Here is a 14,838-nt window from a genome sequence, read left to right on the forward strand (position 1 = left end):
AAGTGTTGTGCAAAAGGGGAGTACAGAGAGAACACATGGGATGTCAGGCCCACATAGGTCACCCCACACCCAGACCAGGACAGCAGACGTAAACAGAGACCGGAGCCGGGCGGCTCACATGGTGCCAGCGGTGTTGGGAGTAGGCAGGTGTGATAACTTCCATCCTAACAGGACTACGCCTGCTTTGAGATGCCGGTCACGCCTAAACCAAATGCTCGTCCTGCCCACCTGCCACCGTCTGCCTCTCTCACATCCCTCCTCAACTCTGGAGCCGCTTGGCATTCTAACCATATGCAGTGGTGGCGGTGCACCTTAATGCTGTTTTAGCAGTCTCTCATCAAGTGCTCACCCCGAGGGTTACACGCACACCAAGCTCTGTCATTCACTCACTTTGATTCATGGAATGGAAAACAAAGAGAGCACACTCAGCATTCCTCATGCTACCCAGAATCCTCTGGGAAACCTTCAAGTTAACCTTTTCTTCATCACTTTCATCATCTTCACACACTATGTCACACATCACATTGTTCAGTCAGATGAACAAAGCGCTTCCTTGAATCCGCTGCCCATGAAGGGAAAAGGTGTGGCGGCAGATGACAGAATACAGGCCAGACACCCAGTATATGTTAGGCACTAAACAAAGACAAGAGTCAAATATCTCAAAGGTAAAATATCTTTTACAATATGCTTGTGGCTTTTCAACACATCCACACTGACTTGAACGTAGCTTGTTTCTCATGTTGCGAGACAATTGAAGTGGCGCATGAATACGTGACCCACGACAGACGGAGAAGCACACATAAAGGACGGTATGCTGTTCTGTACAAACTGGCTGTGCATAGATTCAGCACGCAAACACTGAGCCGTGAGTCATTCACACTTACATACACATATACAAATGCACAACGATGGCAACATGAAGACGCCACTCCTGGGCCGCACGCACAGATACACCTTGGGGACAATGAAAGCCTGTTTTCATGTGATGGGCATACTGCAGTCAGTGCTTTAAGTGACATTGGTTAGACATGTTGATACAATAAGTTAATACTGTGGGAGATGCTGTGTGCTGTGAGTATCGTCAGGTTAAAACGGCAAGAACAGCAGATAGTTGATCTAAAAAGATCAAATAGAAATTTTGATGGATTTCTTTTTTCTTTTTTACAATATTTGGTTTTTAAATTAGTTCAAGACATTAGTGACTATTAGTCTATATAGTGTGAGCATTTAAAATTTGTTTTCTTCTTAATTATTAAGTATTATACAATAACCATTCTATACACTAGAAACAGTCAGCCTTAAGGGGGTTAAACCGGCGTACACATGCAATATTTACAAGGCTGGAATGTGTGTGTGTGTGTGTGTGTATATATGTGTGTGTCAGTGTGTATATGTGTGTTTTTATGAAGACAATTGTTAGCATTGCCAAAAATGGGTTTGTGTTTCCTTCAGTGATCCAGGCTACAAACGAGGCATTTCCAGTGTTCTGCATGTTTTATTTTATGCTTTTTTCCAAGTGTAATACAGCTGACCAAATTATAAAAGTTGAAATATTATATTTAATGACCTTAGTATCAAATCTGGCATCCAAACCTATCTTCATATCAAATGCCTTTTAAAATGCTGACGTTTTGCCTGATATTCATTTAGTTGTACGAAAAAATTGATTAAACAGTAAAACTTCCAAGAAAGGCCTCTTACAATGGTACTAAATTTCGCTGATCATTGAATTGAATTTTCATGGCTGCCATTTTTTGCTTCTCCTCAAAAAACATGCTGTTTGGTAGATTTCAGTGCACTGAACATGGACTGTCATCGGTTCCCCAGCGGTCAGTTAAAAACAGAGTAGAGACACCAGAATGTATCTGTACCATACAGGAGATTCAGCTAAGATGGATTTGTATCCACTAAACATCCTTGTAGCTGATGTCATTGATAAAGGCCTCACTAGACTATTTTGGAGCCACTAAAGATGCAAGGCATTCATGTTGAAGCTTTTACCAAATTTCAGAGGGCTAAAAAGAGAGCTACTCTCTGTTTCCTTCATGAATAACTAAAGTCATGATTCTAATCTCTGTCAAAATGTACTTACGTACTTTAAAACGATGCCCAGCAGAGGAGAAAAGGGAAACGAGGAAGGAAAGAAGGGAAGAAGATCATTGAAGGAAGGACAGAAACTACGAGAGCCTGGAAGTAGACAAGGAAGGAGGGAAGGATAAAGAAAGCACTATTTGAACCCACCAGATGCTTTCAATCAGCAGTTCACCAGTCTAACACAGCTGCAACATGGAGGTCCCGTTGAGTGCCAAAGTTGCCACTAGCACAAGCTTGCTATTAAACTGTAGGAATGATGGGATTTTTATAGAGCCATGGGATCCACATCAAAAGGCAGTAAAGTGGTTGATCCGGACTTGAGGGATCAGTCTGCAAAACACAATTTAATCATCCGAGATATCCACTGGGAGACTGAACGTCAATCTCAGAGACCATAAATAGTAGGGCTAGTATTATTAGTGTCTTTTCTTGTGTTACGCAAAAACACATTTCCTATATATGACAATGTGCTGCAGATGTTTCTGAAGCCGGAGGACTGTATCTCAGCTATGTACAGAGGGTGATCACTTCAGGTTCGATGTCGAGAATATCACACACACTTTTGCAGGTTTGACATGACATAGAATTTGCATGCATTTGGTTTGTTTCATCCACATGCTGATAGAGGAAGAATGATTTCAGATGGGAGACATTTAGTTGTTCAGGCCAGATCAGGAATTCTAGTATATTCTAGTTTTAATGCAATGCTGTAAACCTTTCTGGATACCTCATTATGTTAGAAAATACCTTATGTGGAGTTTTAATTGTAAACTCTGCAAAGGAATTAATTTGCAGTCTGAAAGTTTTACTATGAAGTTACCAAAAAACTGCAGTGTACACAGCTTTCATCGACGAGCTGCATTTGTTTTTGTGATGTTTTTCTGAATCAGAAAAAGTCTCAAAGGTTATGTGTTAGTTTGTGAGTGAAATACTGTTAATACCTGTGTTCAGGCATTAGACATGCTAAATCAAAGTCCTCGCCCCAGTTTCAGTGATCTCTTCATTGTTTGGTAGGGGGTGTTCTATTGTCTGCAGTGGTGGTAGATGGAGAAGATCTTTGGGGCTTCCCTCTAGTTTTGCAAGGGCAGCTCTCAGGTGGTGGTGGTGGTGGTGGTTGGATCCTCACCCATGGTGCCATCTTTGCTTACCTCCGGCGCAGCACCGCTGGATTTCAGCTCCACCTCGGGGGTTTTAGGGGGAGCAGCTTTTGGAGCTCCAATAAGATCGGCGTGGTCTGGGCTTGGTTTGGAATCCGGGCCGGGCTCTGGTGTACCGTTGGTGATAGGTTCCGGTGTGGTTGGTTTGGGGGGCTCAGGAGTGGGCGTCAGGACACTCTGGATTTCAGGTGTGGGCGTGGTGGCTTTAGGAGCAGCTGGCTTAGGCTCCGGGCTTGGGCTAGGTGCAGGTTTTGGATCAGCTGGACTCACACCAGCCCTGGGCTCAGGACTCGAGGTTGGACTGAGTTTAACATCTGCCGGTTTGGGCACGTCCAACTTTGCTTCGACTGGCTGATCAGGGGTTTTGTTGGTCTCGGGTGTTGGGCAGGCTTTAGTTTCAGCTACTGGACTGGACTTAATTTCCACATCTGGTGGGGTGTTTGGCTTGGACTCAGCAGCAGCAGCAGCAGACGGTGGGCTTGCTTTGGTTTCAGAGGCAACAGAGATGCTTACGGCCACAGAGTCAAGGTTTTGATCAGGGGCATCAGTGTCAGTGTCCAATGGGAGGGCGGTGTTAAAGCCAACGCCAGAGTCACTGGTATCCAGGTTTCCTACTCCGACCTCTTTCGAGGAAACCTCCAGACCCTGAGTTCAACAGATAATAAGGTAAGGCACATTTTTAAGTGCCCCTCAAGAAAAAGATAATTTAAAGTCATTTACAAAGTCATAAGAAAAACGTTCAGACAGGGGGAAAAGACACACAAGATAATAGAAAGGTAAATTATAAATAGGATTTAAAAAGAGTCAAATAAAATGGAAGGTAAAAATGAGCTTGAAGTGGAATAAAACAGGAGAACAGGAGAATAAACGTCATTGCTCAGCTACAGTGCAAGGTATAGTTCCAAAGGAAATACAATAAGAGGCAGTGGCAAAAATAAATCATTTAAGCCCTGATTTGAAAGAACTGAGACATCTCAGGTCTGCTGGGAGTTTGTCCCAGACATGTCTCCATTCTGGTTTAGACTCTTGGACATTGAGCAGGCCGGTCCCAGGAGACCTGAGAGGTCACAACACAGCAGCGGATCAAAAATGTAGTTTGGCCCTAAATCATTCAGTGATTTATAAACCAACAGTAATATCATCAAAATCAACTCTTCGCCAAACAGGAAGCCACTGCAAAGATCTGAGACCTGGACTGATGCGATCCTCTTTCTTGATCTTAGTGAGGACTCTAGCAGCAGCACTCTGAATAAGCTGCAGTTGTCTGAACGCAGGAAACAGTATACAAACGGAGACATGATTAAAACCTCTCAATGACTCAGGTTTAAGAAAGACATTTTTCATATTCTTACTTTGATGTCCACCTCAGTGCTCTGAGATTTCTCTGTGTTGTCTGCCTGGGAATGCTTGGACTCCTCACTGAGTTTGGTGATGTTCTTGACCACCTGTGAAGATACACGCAGACAACCAACATTCATAATTGTAGGATACACATCATCATCTTCTTCTTCACATTGTCAGTTGTATAGTTGTCCCTCCAACCTGTCTGAAGGCCTCTCCCTCATCCTCTTTGCCAGAATTCTGTGCAATCTTCTTGAGGGCAGCGGCCCTCTTGGCCCTCTTCTTCACTTTGATCAGGCAGGACAGCAGACAGACCAGCAGCAGGAAGACCAGCAGGCCCAACAGGGCGATGATGGCCACGTACAGGGACTCCAGCTTGTAGGCTGCATTAAGGCACGGTGGGAAAGGGGAGAAGGAATTCAACTGAAAACCAGAATGATGGTATTGATATCATCCTGTAGCAGCTACCACCACAATATAAACCTGCCATTTAGCCCATTTTCAACCATTCTTGCATCTTGCATCCTTACGTTGTATTTCCAGGTTGACGGTGGACACGGCAAACCCCAGTATGTCGGTAATTTTGAACCGGCCTTCATCTGCGCCCTTGACCTGATCCAGAAAAACCCACGAACCCTCCAAAGAGAGACGGTCCTCAAGACCCAGCTCCGTCCGGGCCTAGAAAAGACAACAGCAAAATGCACATAACATTAATGAATGATGCACTCAAGGAAATACGCTGAAGTTAGCCCAACATCACACAATGGAAAGGCGGTCATTCGGATTAAATGTCCATGAGCAGCATGTGTCAAACATAAAACAGGTCTGGCCTTCAGCACAATGAAGAAAGCTGCAAAAATGATTTCATGATTTCAACCTGGTGGTTTTTGTGTCAGATAAAATGCTGGTATAAGTTTTCTAGTTGAATATATTAACTGTCTATATTATATATTTACATACAAAAGTATAAAACTGTAAAAAAAAAAAGATCATTCTTCATGAAATACGAGGCTCCAGTTACACTCGTAAATTCTCCCTTGTCCAGCAGCAGACGGGGTGTGGGGTCAGACTTCGGGCTGTAGAAGAGAAGGACCAAGGAGCTGTTGAGGATCAGGTTGATCTTCAGCCTTTTACCATACGGCATGGACACAAAGTTCTGGTGCTCTGCGACACAAAAGAGAGAGAGAGAAGGGAGGACATACAATGAATACACCACAGCACTGTTTACAGGCCCATGGATCATCTAAAACACATTAGCCTGCTGGAGCCCATTAATGGCCGGGTCTTTAAAAAGCCATTACGGTAGACAAGAAGAGCGTAACTGCCCGGACGGAAACAACAACGGCATCCTGATGGAAGGTGGCGACCGTACCAAACAGGTCAAGCGTGGGAGAAGAAAAACATCCGTCTTCATTCGCCATCTCACCTTTGACGCTGAGACACACTTTCCTTTGGATAACACCTTCGGCATCGACGACAGTGTAGCTCCCTTCATCTGCACCCGTGACGGCGCTGAGGGTTACGTGGCGCTCGGTGAGGCTGATTCGACCCTGGTAGGCCTCAGTGGATATCCCTGCTCTGGTCAGCACATGGCCAGGTCTGTGGGAGGAGAAAGTCATAGAGATGAACTTTCCTTCACCTTTCTCATGAAGCTCTCAGACACGCTGTTGCAGTGCACGCGCATCATGGAAAATGTCATTCCAGAGTGTGTTGAGTTAACATGCCAGTCCGATTTATTCATGCTGACTCCTACCTAGATGTCAGGTTGGCCTCCACAGCGAGGGGCCTGTACTCCAGGGTGATGGGAGGAGTCACCCCCGACAGCATGATGTGGTAGTTGTCGCCATATTTAATGCTCTGCTCATTGGAGCAATCTAAAAGGTAAAAGCAGGGTGAGTTGAATTAAGGACAGATAGAGGAGAAGGAATGGAGAAGAGGGAATGACAGATCAAACGGATTGTAGAGACAAGAGCACTGATCCCAAAATACCAGGGCAGTTGAAAAGAAAGGGTGGAGATGATGACAAACCAAACAGAGGGAAAGGCAGCAAAGACAAGATAAAGACGGGAAAACAGCAGGGTGGGAAGGAGAGAGGAGTGGGTTGGTGGTTAAAGAGCTGCATAATTACTGCCTGGCAGCTCCAGCATGCTCTCACACTCCTAGAACACACACAAACACACACACACACACACACACACACACACACACACGCACACATCTCTTCATCAACACAACCTCCATATGGCACATCCTCTACATATTGCTCTCTACAGTCGCCTTCATCCACACTGGGTTTGAGCCCACTCCCTCCTTTTCTTGTGAGTGTGTGTGTGTGTCCTCCACTCGGAGGACAAACAGGATGTGTAAGCGAGAGCTTTAGTTGGCTGACTGCATGATTAAAGCAGGGAAATGACAGTGCCTACGCTACCACCACACTGACTAGATCAGATGCAAGAGGATTACTCTTCATCCTGGAGATTAGGTCGTCGTCCAGTGGTGGAGGAAATATTCAGATACTTAAAAAAAAAAATACCACAATGTGAAAACACTCCATTCCAAGTAAAAGTCCAGCACTGAGCAAATGTCAACGTTTTCAATCCAGAAAACCGAGAGATCATTAAATACCATATTATTAGTTGAATAAATGCATTTATTCGATTTAAATTTGATCGATGTTGGGCTAACTTTAACAATTGTATATACTGGTAGGTAGTTTAATCCATGACAAAGTGTGAGGGTGTCATACATTTTGGAGGTAAAACCAATTTACAATGAGCTTTTAAGGTTCCAGGTTCTTCTTCTTCAAGGTTCGTCTTCGTTGCGTTCTTTAGTCCTTTATGATCATAAACTAAATATTTCTTGGTTTTCGGATAAACCAGAAACTGACATCACCAAAAGATGTGTCTGCAAAATTGTGATGACATGATTCAGTATTCTGTGACATCTTATTATTGACTCAACACTAAATTGATTGACAAAATAACCATTAGATTCATCAGCAATGAAAGAACCACTTCATTACCATCCCTAACGTGTCACACACTCATGTCATCCATACCTCGGACTATGAGCGCTATGCGTGTGATGTCCTGCATCTTTTCTGGGTTCTTGACGGTGTACACGCCCTCATCCCCCTCCCCCACGGCGTCGATGACCAGGTAGCTGAGGTGCTGGTTGAGTTTGGCCCGAGTGTTGAGCACAACGCCGCCCCTCATCAGGAACACGTCGGCTGAGCGTGGATCAGACCTGTTCCGAAATGTGACCTCCAAGCCCGTCGTGGGCAGCATGATGTGGAAATCCTCCCCGTGGAGCAACGTCCTGGACTCCTCGTCAACTGGATGGTACGATGGACGAGCAAGGAGAAAGTGTTGAGAAACACGAGGGCAGGAAGAGTTCATGATGTAGAACTGATGAGTGATACTCTTCATGAGTCTTACCTTTCACAGGGGCCGAAAGAGCTGGAAGTTGAAAGAAAATACAAATCAGTAATGTCATGACTCTTTTTATCGTCAGTTAAACTGAAATAGACGGTCGGGGTCCTTTTCTTCTTTTTTACCATAAATCAGTGTTTTTGTTTTTCCTCACATATTCTGTGTAACAAAAAACTATTAGGTCTCATTTCCTGAGCAATTACCTCAGTGTAGTATGATCAGCTGATCTGGTCAGACTGACCACTGACATTGGTGAAAAAAAGAGAAAAGTGTTTTCATATTTCCACCTCTAGAGGCAACAGCATCACATGTCTCCACATACCTGTGGTGAGCAGAACGGTGAGTGTGATCACGCTGACTGTCGCCATCCTGGCTGATGGTTTTGTGCCTAGAAAGACGAAAGGGAGGACGTGTTCATGGAGAGACAACATTATTTTATTGTCTTCATATTTAGACATATAGGATAAGGGCTGCCCTATATATCTGAATCGTAGAGAGGTTATCAGAGGACAGGCAGATATTGCTCAACCCTGTTGCTTCCTCACACTGAAGCTGGTATGACATCATCCCTGGATTATGTCAACCTATCATGAAGCCTCCACCGAGGCACGGACGGATGTAGAAAACTGTGCTTTACATTCTACTGAAGCAGGCAGTCGCTTTTCATTTGAAGAGGCAGTTTATCGTTCTACCATATTTGGAATATTGTGACCTTTCCTGTTAATTTCAATATTGGCTAAACATACATTAACAACCTTCTGGCACAAAATCCTACATTCAGATCTGACCCAGATTGTAATCAATTGTTCCTTGGATAGCGGACGATCTGTACAGCATTATAATGGGAATCTGATCATCAGTTATGCAGATTTCCTGCTGACACACACACACACACACACACACACACACACACACACACACACACACACACACACACACACACACACACACACATGCACCATCACAACAGAGGTAAAACAAAACTCAAAAAGGTTGTCTTTAGTTTACTGTCCAGGGAAAAAATGACGTTCTTCTGAAGTGCTCCCTCGTTCATGGTGTCACCGGCAGTAATCTATGCTATCACAGTGTAAATCTCTTGAGACGAAGATTAAAGAATCTCTGAGAAGAATCCTGATTACTTCCAGATTAATTGCAGCACTGAGGGGGATACTGATGATGTGAACGTCTCCCTTCTGTGCCGAGACATCACAGGCAACACATCAAGGGGTTGGAGCAAAAGCAACTTTCCTGTGGTTTTCATTTACAAAGCCAGGAGGGAGCCGGAGGAAACACCTGCAGAGCTCACAGTCAGACGGTGCAGCAGCATGCAGCATGCAGCAGCATGCAGCAGATTGCAGCAACATGCAGCACCATATCCATTTGCCACAAAGTGTCTGTATTATGTGAAAGTATACAACCATTCATACAAGACACCTTTTGAGTTGCAGCATCGTGTCTCTTCCTAGTGTCTCCTCCTGTATATGCCCTTTCCTTTACGTGGGTTCAGAAACCCACTAGCTGCAGAGAACCTCACAGTCCCTGTAAATTCTATGTATCTGCCGTTGCCTTGAGGTTAATATTGGACTTGAAACAATAAAAAACAGCCTGTGGAACTTTTGCTGAAAAAAACAAAAATCCATGACAGTGTCATTGTAACGTGATTGCATACCTGAACTCAATGTAAACCAGGGTCATGAGGAGATTTATGAGTTAATGCTGTTTAAAGGCCATAGAGCTATTTATGTCTTTAGAGGCCCTTCCCTTTTAAGTGTATGTGCACGTTTACCAGGGCTACCAAGCTTTGGATCACTGTGAAGGATTTTCTATTGATTATGTGCTTGATTTAAACAGAATAATTCATGAATCCTGGGATCATGGGAATCAGGGGGTTTTGAGTGACGTCTTGGCTAAGTTACTGACAGGAAATGTCCAGAACGGGAATCGCTGCAGAGCAAACACAACTGCTGCACGATCCGGAGAAGGATCATGATTAATGGCAACACTGAGGAAGTTCTGACGAGGCGTCTGAGGCAACACATCATGAGAGTTTGCTGCGGTTTTCATTTCCAAAGCCCAGGAGGGGGACTAGGGAAAGAACACCTGCAATGCTCGCAGTCACACTTTGCAGCAGCTAATAAACACACAGGGAAGATTAAAGAGTCTCGCTGCAACACAGGAGACCTCTCGACGCATCCCACTCACGCCTGGAAGTGACCATGCATTCAGCCATCTTCACACTGCACATTAGCCTATGTGTGCGCACTTTCTGTATGTCAGACACCTGTCTGTCTTTGTTTATGCCTAATACTTCCGAAGAGACCTTTAATGGAAACAATGAACATTTCTCAGCATGCTAATCTGAAGTGAAAGTTGCTGTTATTGACAGAAGGCGTGTACAGCCCTCTGCACTGTGGCTGCCACATCTGCGCACAACACTCTCCGGGCACAAAGCCCTAAAAGCCCACTGATTTCATTGTATCTGAAAGGAAAGATGGAACAAAGCTGCGTCACACAGAACAGTGTCTCTTGGCAAACAAACCTTTCTTGTCCTTTGCAACAGTCGTCTGTGTAACTGAAATTAAAAATTCATGCCTTGCTATGCATCGTAAGCCGATCGTAACTCCCAACCAAAAACCCCTGACTGTGGCCATCAGCATTTAAGTATTACAGCAATCTGAGATGTAGGAGGGAAGTGTTCCGTGTCCGTCTGTTTGTCGCAGCAGCCGAGGCCTTGTGGAGTCCCCGTCGCCAATCTGCTGTTTCTACACAAGATCTGTGAAGCAAAACAAATCTCATAGCTTCTCCTTCATTTCTGAGCAATTTGGAGAACGTGAGGCCAAAGCAGAGTCGGCCAGGGCCGCCTCACTGAGCACAAACATGCGAAACACATGGAGGCAGATGCAATAAGCTACATATAACTAGCTTATTCACACTCTGCCCTCTGGGCTGTAAACCACGGACACAGACGAGGATGCCATCTGCTCTCTTATCCATGACTTTCCCTCCCTTCACTCAGTCTTCATTTTACCTTGTTTGACTCTCTTCCCTCTTCCATTTTTCTAACTTCTGTCACCATCCTCACATCTCTTCCTTTCTGTCAACCGCCACAACCCTGGTCCAGCCTCCCTCTCCTCCTCTGCTGCCTGACTGTCTGCCTCTGTTTGACAGCTTTGTATCATCTCCCACTTCCTTTCCACCACAGTCTTTCTCGTTAGCAGGACTCCTCTCAACCCCGACCCTATGCTGCCCATCTCGGGGAATCGCTCTCATTTCCCCCTTTTTCTCTCCGGATCGCTCAATCCCTCTTTTTAATGTTATTTTATCATGTCTCTTTCATCCTTCCCTCCTCCTTATCTCATATAATCCAAGCCAGTGCATCCCACTCTGAAATCAAAGCCTGTGCCTGTGTTCCTTCTAACTCCAAACTCCCTACTTAGGACAGACAGGTCTTTGTACGCAGGGTTTAAAGAGGCGGAAAAGCCTTCAATGACTGCAGATGTGGGGACCCTACAAAGCCACCTCTGTGTCTTTACCCTTCATCATTTCTCTTTCATTTTCAATTTACTCTTTTTACTTTGCTCAGGCGATGGGGAGCAATGACTCTATGTGGGGTCCCTCTGATGATGAGGGGCCGTGCTGGAAGTGAGCTCAAACACACATTTACAGGCACACGGATGCACATACTGTATCCTCCTCTCACGGTGCTAGACATGCATGAATTATGAGGCATCAAAAAGGAGAAGAAAAAAAGGAATGCTGCATCAAGAGACACGTGTGAAACGTGTGCACCTGAAGTGTTTACTTCAGATGCACCACATTCAAACCAATCCGGGTTTCCCTTTACTGAAATGTACGGAGGTCAGAGAAACGAGGAACTTTCTCAAAATAATGACTTAGTATCTCAGAATAATGACAAACACCAAGTCATTGTTTTGAGAAAGTTTCTGTTTTTTTCCTGACAGTAGCAGAAATGGGCATCCATCCATCCATCCATCCATCCATCCATCCATCCATCCATCCATCCACTGATGCGACAGTGTTACCCACTACACCACCGTACTGCCCCGTAGATTGGCTTCCACAGAAATTAAATGCATTCAAAAAATGCTGCTCTGATTACCCCGAATGACCAAACGGGTCCACTCTGCAACACTACAACACATATCAAGTTTCAGATCAGCACAGCAGAAATAGGTGATGAGGGGGAAAACAGCTCAAACAACCAGAAAATCTTGTCTGGACTTCAAATCAAAACGTATCATTTGATAAAGCGAAGAGCAAGAGGGAGCCTGTAGCAGAAGAAAGGCCATGTTCCTCCTAAAGCTGGCTGTAGTGAACTAAAGGATGAGACATGTTTCCACCATATTGCAGATTCATTCTAACCAGTGTATGTGAGGGAGGGGCCGGGGGAGAGTGGTGGTGGCGGTGCTGTGTGTGGACTTTTAACGAAATACACAAGAGCCCAGAAGATGTGGATTTGTTCATGTCAAAAGATGAGATTGTCAAACAGCCATCACTCTCATGTGTTCAGGCCTCCGTCCACAGTCTAGAGCTCTACAGCCTCCGTCCACAGTCTGGAGCTCTACAGCCTCCGTCCACAGTCTGGAGCTCTACAGCCTCCGTCCACAGTCTGGAGCTCTACAGCCTCCGTCCACAGTCTGGTGCGCAACAGCCTCCGTCCACACTCTGGAGCTCAACAGCCTCCGTCCACAGTCTGGAGCTCTACAGCCTCCGTCCACAGTCTGGTGCGCAACAGCCTCCGTCCACACTCTGGAGCTCTACAGCCTCCGTCCACAGTCTGGAGCTCTACAGCCTCCGTCCACAGTCTGGTGCGCAACAGCCTCCGTCCACAGTCTGGAGCTCTACAGCCTCCGTCCACAGTCTGGAGCTCTACAGCCTCCGTCCACAGTCTGGTGCGCAACAGCCTCCGTCCACAGTCTGGAGCTCTAGAGCCTCTGTCCACAGTCTGGAGCTCTACAGCCTCCGTCCACAGTCTGGTGCGCAACAGCCTCCGTCCACAGTCTGGAGCTCTAGAGCCTCCGTCCACAGTCTGGAGCTCTACAGCCTCCGTCCACAGTCTGGTGCGCAACAGCCTCCGTCCACAGTCTGGAGCTCTAGAGCCTCTGTCCACAGTCGGTGCGCAACAGCCTCCATCCACAGTCTGGAGCTCTAGAGCCTCCGTCCACAGTCTGGTGCGCAACAGCCTCCGTCCACAGTCTGGAGCTCTAGAGCCTCTGTCCACAGTCGGTGCGCAACAGCCTCCATCCACAGTCTGGAGCGCAACAGCCTCCATCCACAGTCTGGAGCCCAAGAGCCTCCATCCACAGTCTGGAGCTCTAGAGCCTCCGTCACCAGTCTACAGCCTCCATCACTTAAGGGACTGTTTATTAATTTTAAGACCCACTGGAGGGACTTTTGGACTGGTCACTTTATGGATAACCCCCATAATGAATGGTCAGTTACTAATATTTCACATCAAGAATATCGTGTGACGAACATCTGCTCCAGTCGCAAAAACTTGCCGACTGTGTGAATGCCTAAGTTAATACTCGTATAATATGACTGCCCCATCATAAGAGCACTATAGATCAGTGGTAGAGTTACTGCCCCATGTACCAGTGCTCCCTGCAGCCCTCTTTTAAAGCATGTCGCCCCTTTAACTCTCACGCTGTCCTACCGCAATAAAAGGCCACATTTTTTTTATATTTTATATTTGTATACCATATTTGAAATGTTGCTGTTTTCATGACAAAGGCTGAGGAACCCCCCAGACTAAGAATTGTTGGGTGACCCACCCCTTAACAAAGAATATTATTAAGACATAACCCCCCCCCATTTTCCTCCGGTCCATAACCAAACGGTCCCTCATGGATACTTTTAAGCTTTTAAGTGTTAACTGCACAGAACATAGATGGACCATAGACGAGGTAGCATCTAGAGAATAATTTAACACTATACAATATAATAGACATAGCTGAAATGTCCTATGATAATAATAATGGTAGTAGTGATAACAGTTATACCCGTTTTCATTTAAGCTATTTATAAAATGTATAATAGCCTAAAAAATGACACACCAGACATCATCTTGCATCCTAAAAAAATAGAAATTGCATTCCATTAAATCGCACCAGGATGCTGAGAATGAAATGGAACTAACCTAAAATATCCAACGATGACGAAGCCGGCTCCATCCCGGGACCGTTCAGTCAGCAACACGGTGATGGGATGAACATATATATAGAAATGTATAGTATATTTACATATATATGTGTCTATATATGTATATATGTGTCCTGTATCCACACAGGATAATGTGGAGTTGGTGAGCTTTCAACTGTGATCGGTCAACTCCGGGCCGGAGAGCCGAGAAGCGCATCAACCCAAAAAACTGCAGAATTTAACCCGTCAAGCACCAGCCACCGGCAGGAAACACGCACCCGCACCCGCACCCGCACGTCCGGAGAGGCACAACCCGCCGCTCGACAGCTCCCTACCTGCACCGGGCCGGCCGCTCCGCGGAGACGTCGGTTAGCTTCCAGAGGTGGATGTGTGGACGCTGCCGGTTCTCTGCAACAACCTCGGCCCCTTCCACAGCAGCTTCACGACTCCGGGCTCGGCAACATTTGGAAGGTGTTCAGAACATGTCGGGGGCTCTGCTCACACTCGGAGCCTCTCGACTGGTGTCGGGAATCACCGGCCACCGTTCGGCCCCCCTCCTCCCCAGAGACACCTACGGTCGGAGGGGGGTAATTAATGACACGTTGTACAGGCAGGATGCTGATTCAGCAGCATCGTCATGCCCATAGTGGAAG

At 45.8% G+C, this 14,838-nt stretch overlaps 1 protein-coding gene across 3 annotated transcripts; it reads right to left on the bottom strand.

Moving 5' to 3' along the window:
- Positions 1–1,146: 1,146 nt before the first annotated feature.
- On the bottom strand, positions 1,147–14,700 carry LOC311024409 (uncharacterized protein). 3 transcript variants are annotated; one of them, XM_084026804.1, is made up of 12 exons: positions 14,521–14,700; positions 8,346–8,411; positions 8,030–8,050; positions 7,651–7,926; positions 6,346–6,466; positions 6,019–6,191; positions 5,614–5,756; positions 5,123–5,270; positions 4,794–4,975; positions 4,604–4,696; positions 4,442–4,515; positions 3,760–3,896 (listed from the first exon to the last, which is right to left on the bottom strand). In XM_084026804.1, exons 2-11 carry the CDS (start codon positions 8,389–8,391, stop codon positions 4,483–4,485), a joined length of 1,236 nt encoding a protein of 411 aa, XP_083882930.1. In that variant the 5' UTR covers positions 8,392–8,411; positions 14,521–14,700; the 3' UTR covers positions 3,760–3,896; positions 4,442–4,482. The 3 variants fall into 3 exon arrangements, with proteins under 3 accessions (XP_083882928.1, XP_083882929.1, XP_083882930.1); XM_084026802.1 differs by lacking the exon at positions 4,442–4,515 and having other exon boundaries at positions 1,147–3,896; positions 14,521–14,688; XM_084026803.1 differs by lacking the exons at positions 4,442–4,515; positions 8,030–8,050 and having other exon boundaries at positions 1,147–3,896; positions 14,521–14,687.
- Positions 14,701–14,838: the final 138 nt, after the last annotated feature.

The sequence above is a fragment of the Eutrigla gurnardus genome (assembly GCF_963514095.1).
Source record: "Eutrigla gurnardus genome assembly, chromosome: 14".
NCBI classification, from domain to species: Eukaryota; Metazoa; Chordata; class Actinopteri; order Perciformes; family Triglidae; genus Eutrigla; species Eutrigla gurnardus.

Bases quoted from the DNA above. Each gene is read 5' to 3' on its own strand.
- LOC311024409 (XM_084026802.1), bottom strand. From the start codon at position 8,391: ATGGCGACAGTCAGCGTGATCACACTCACCGTTCTGCTCACCACAG. The intron at 6,467-7,650 runs GTATGGATGACA...TTTACCTTTTAG, and splicing joins CATAGCGCTCATAGTCCGAG to ATTGCTCCAATGAGCAGAGC. The intron at 3,897-4,603 runs GTAAGAATATGA...TGTTGAACTCAG, and splicing joins GCACTGAGGTGGACATCAAA to GGTCTGGAGGTTTCCTCGAA.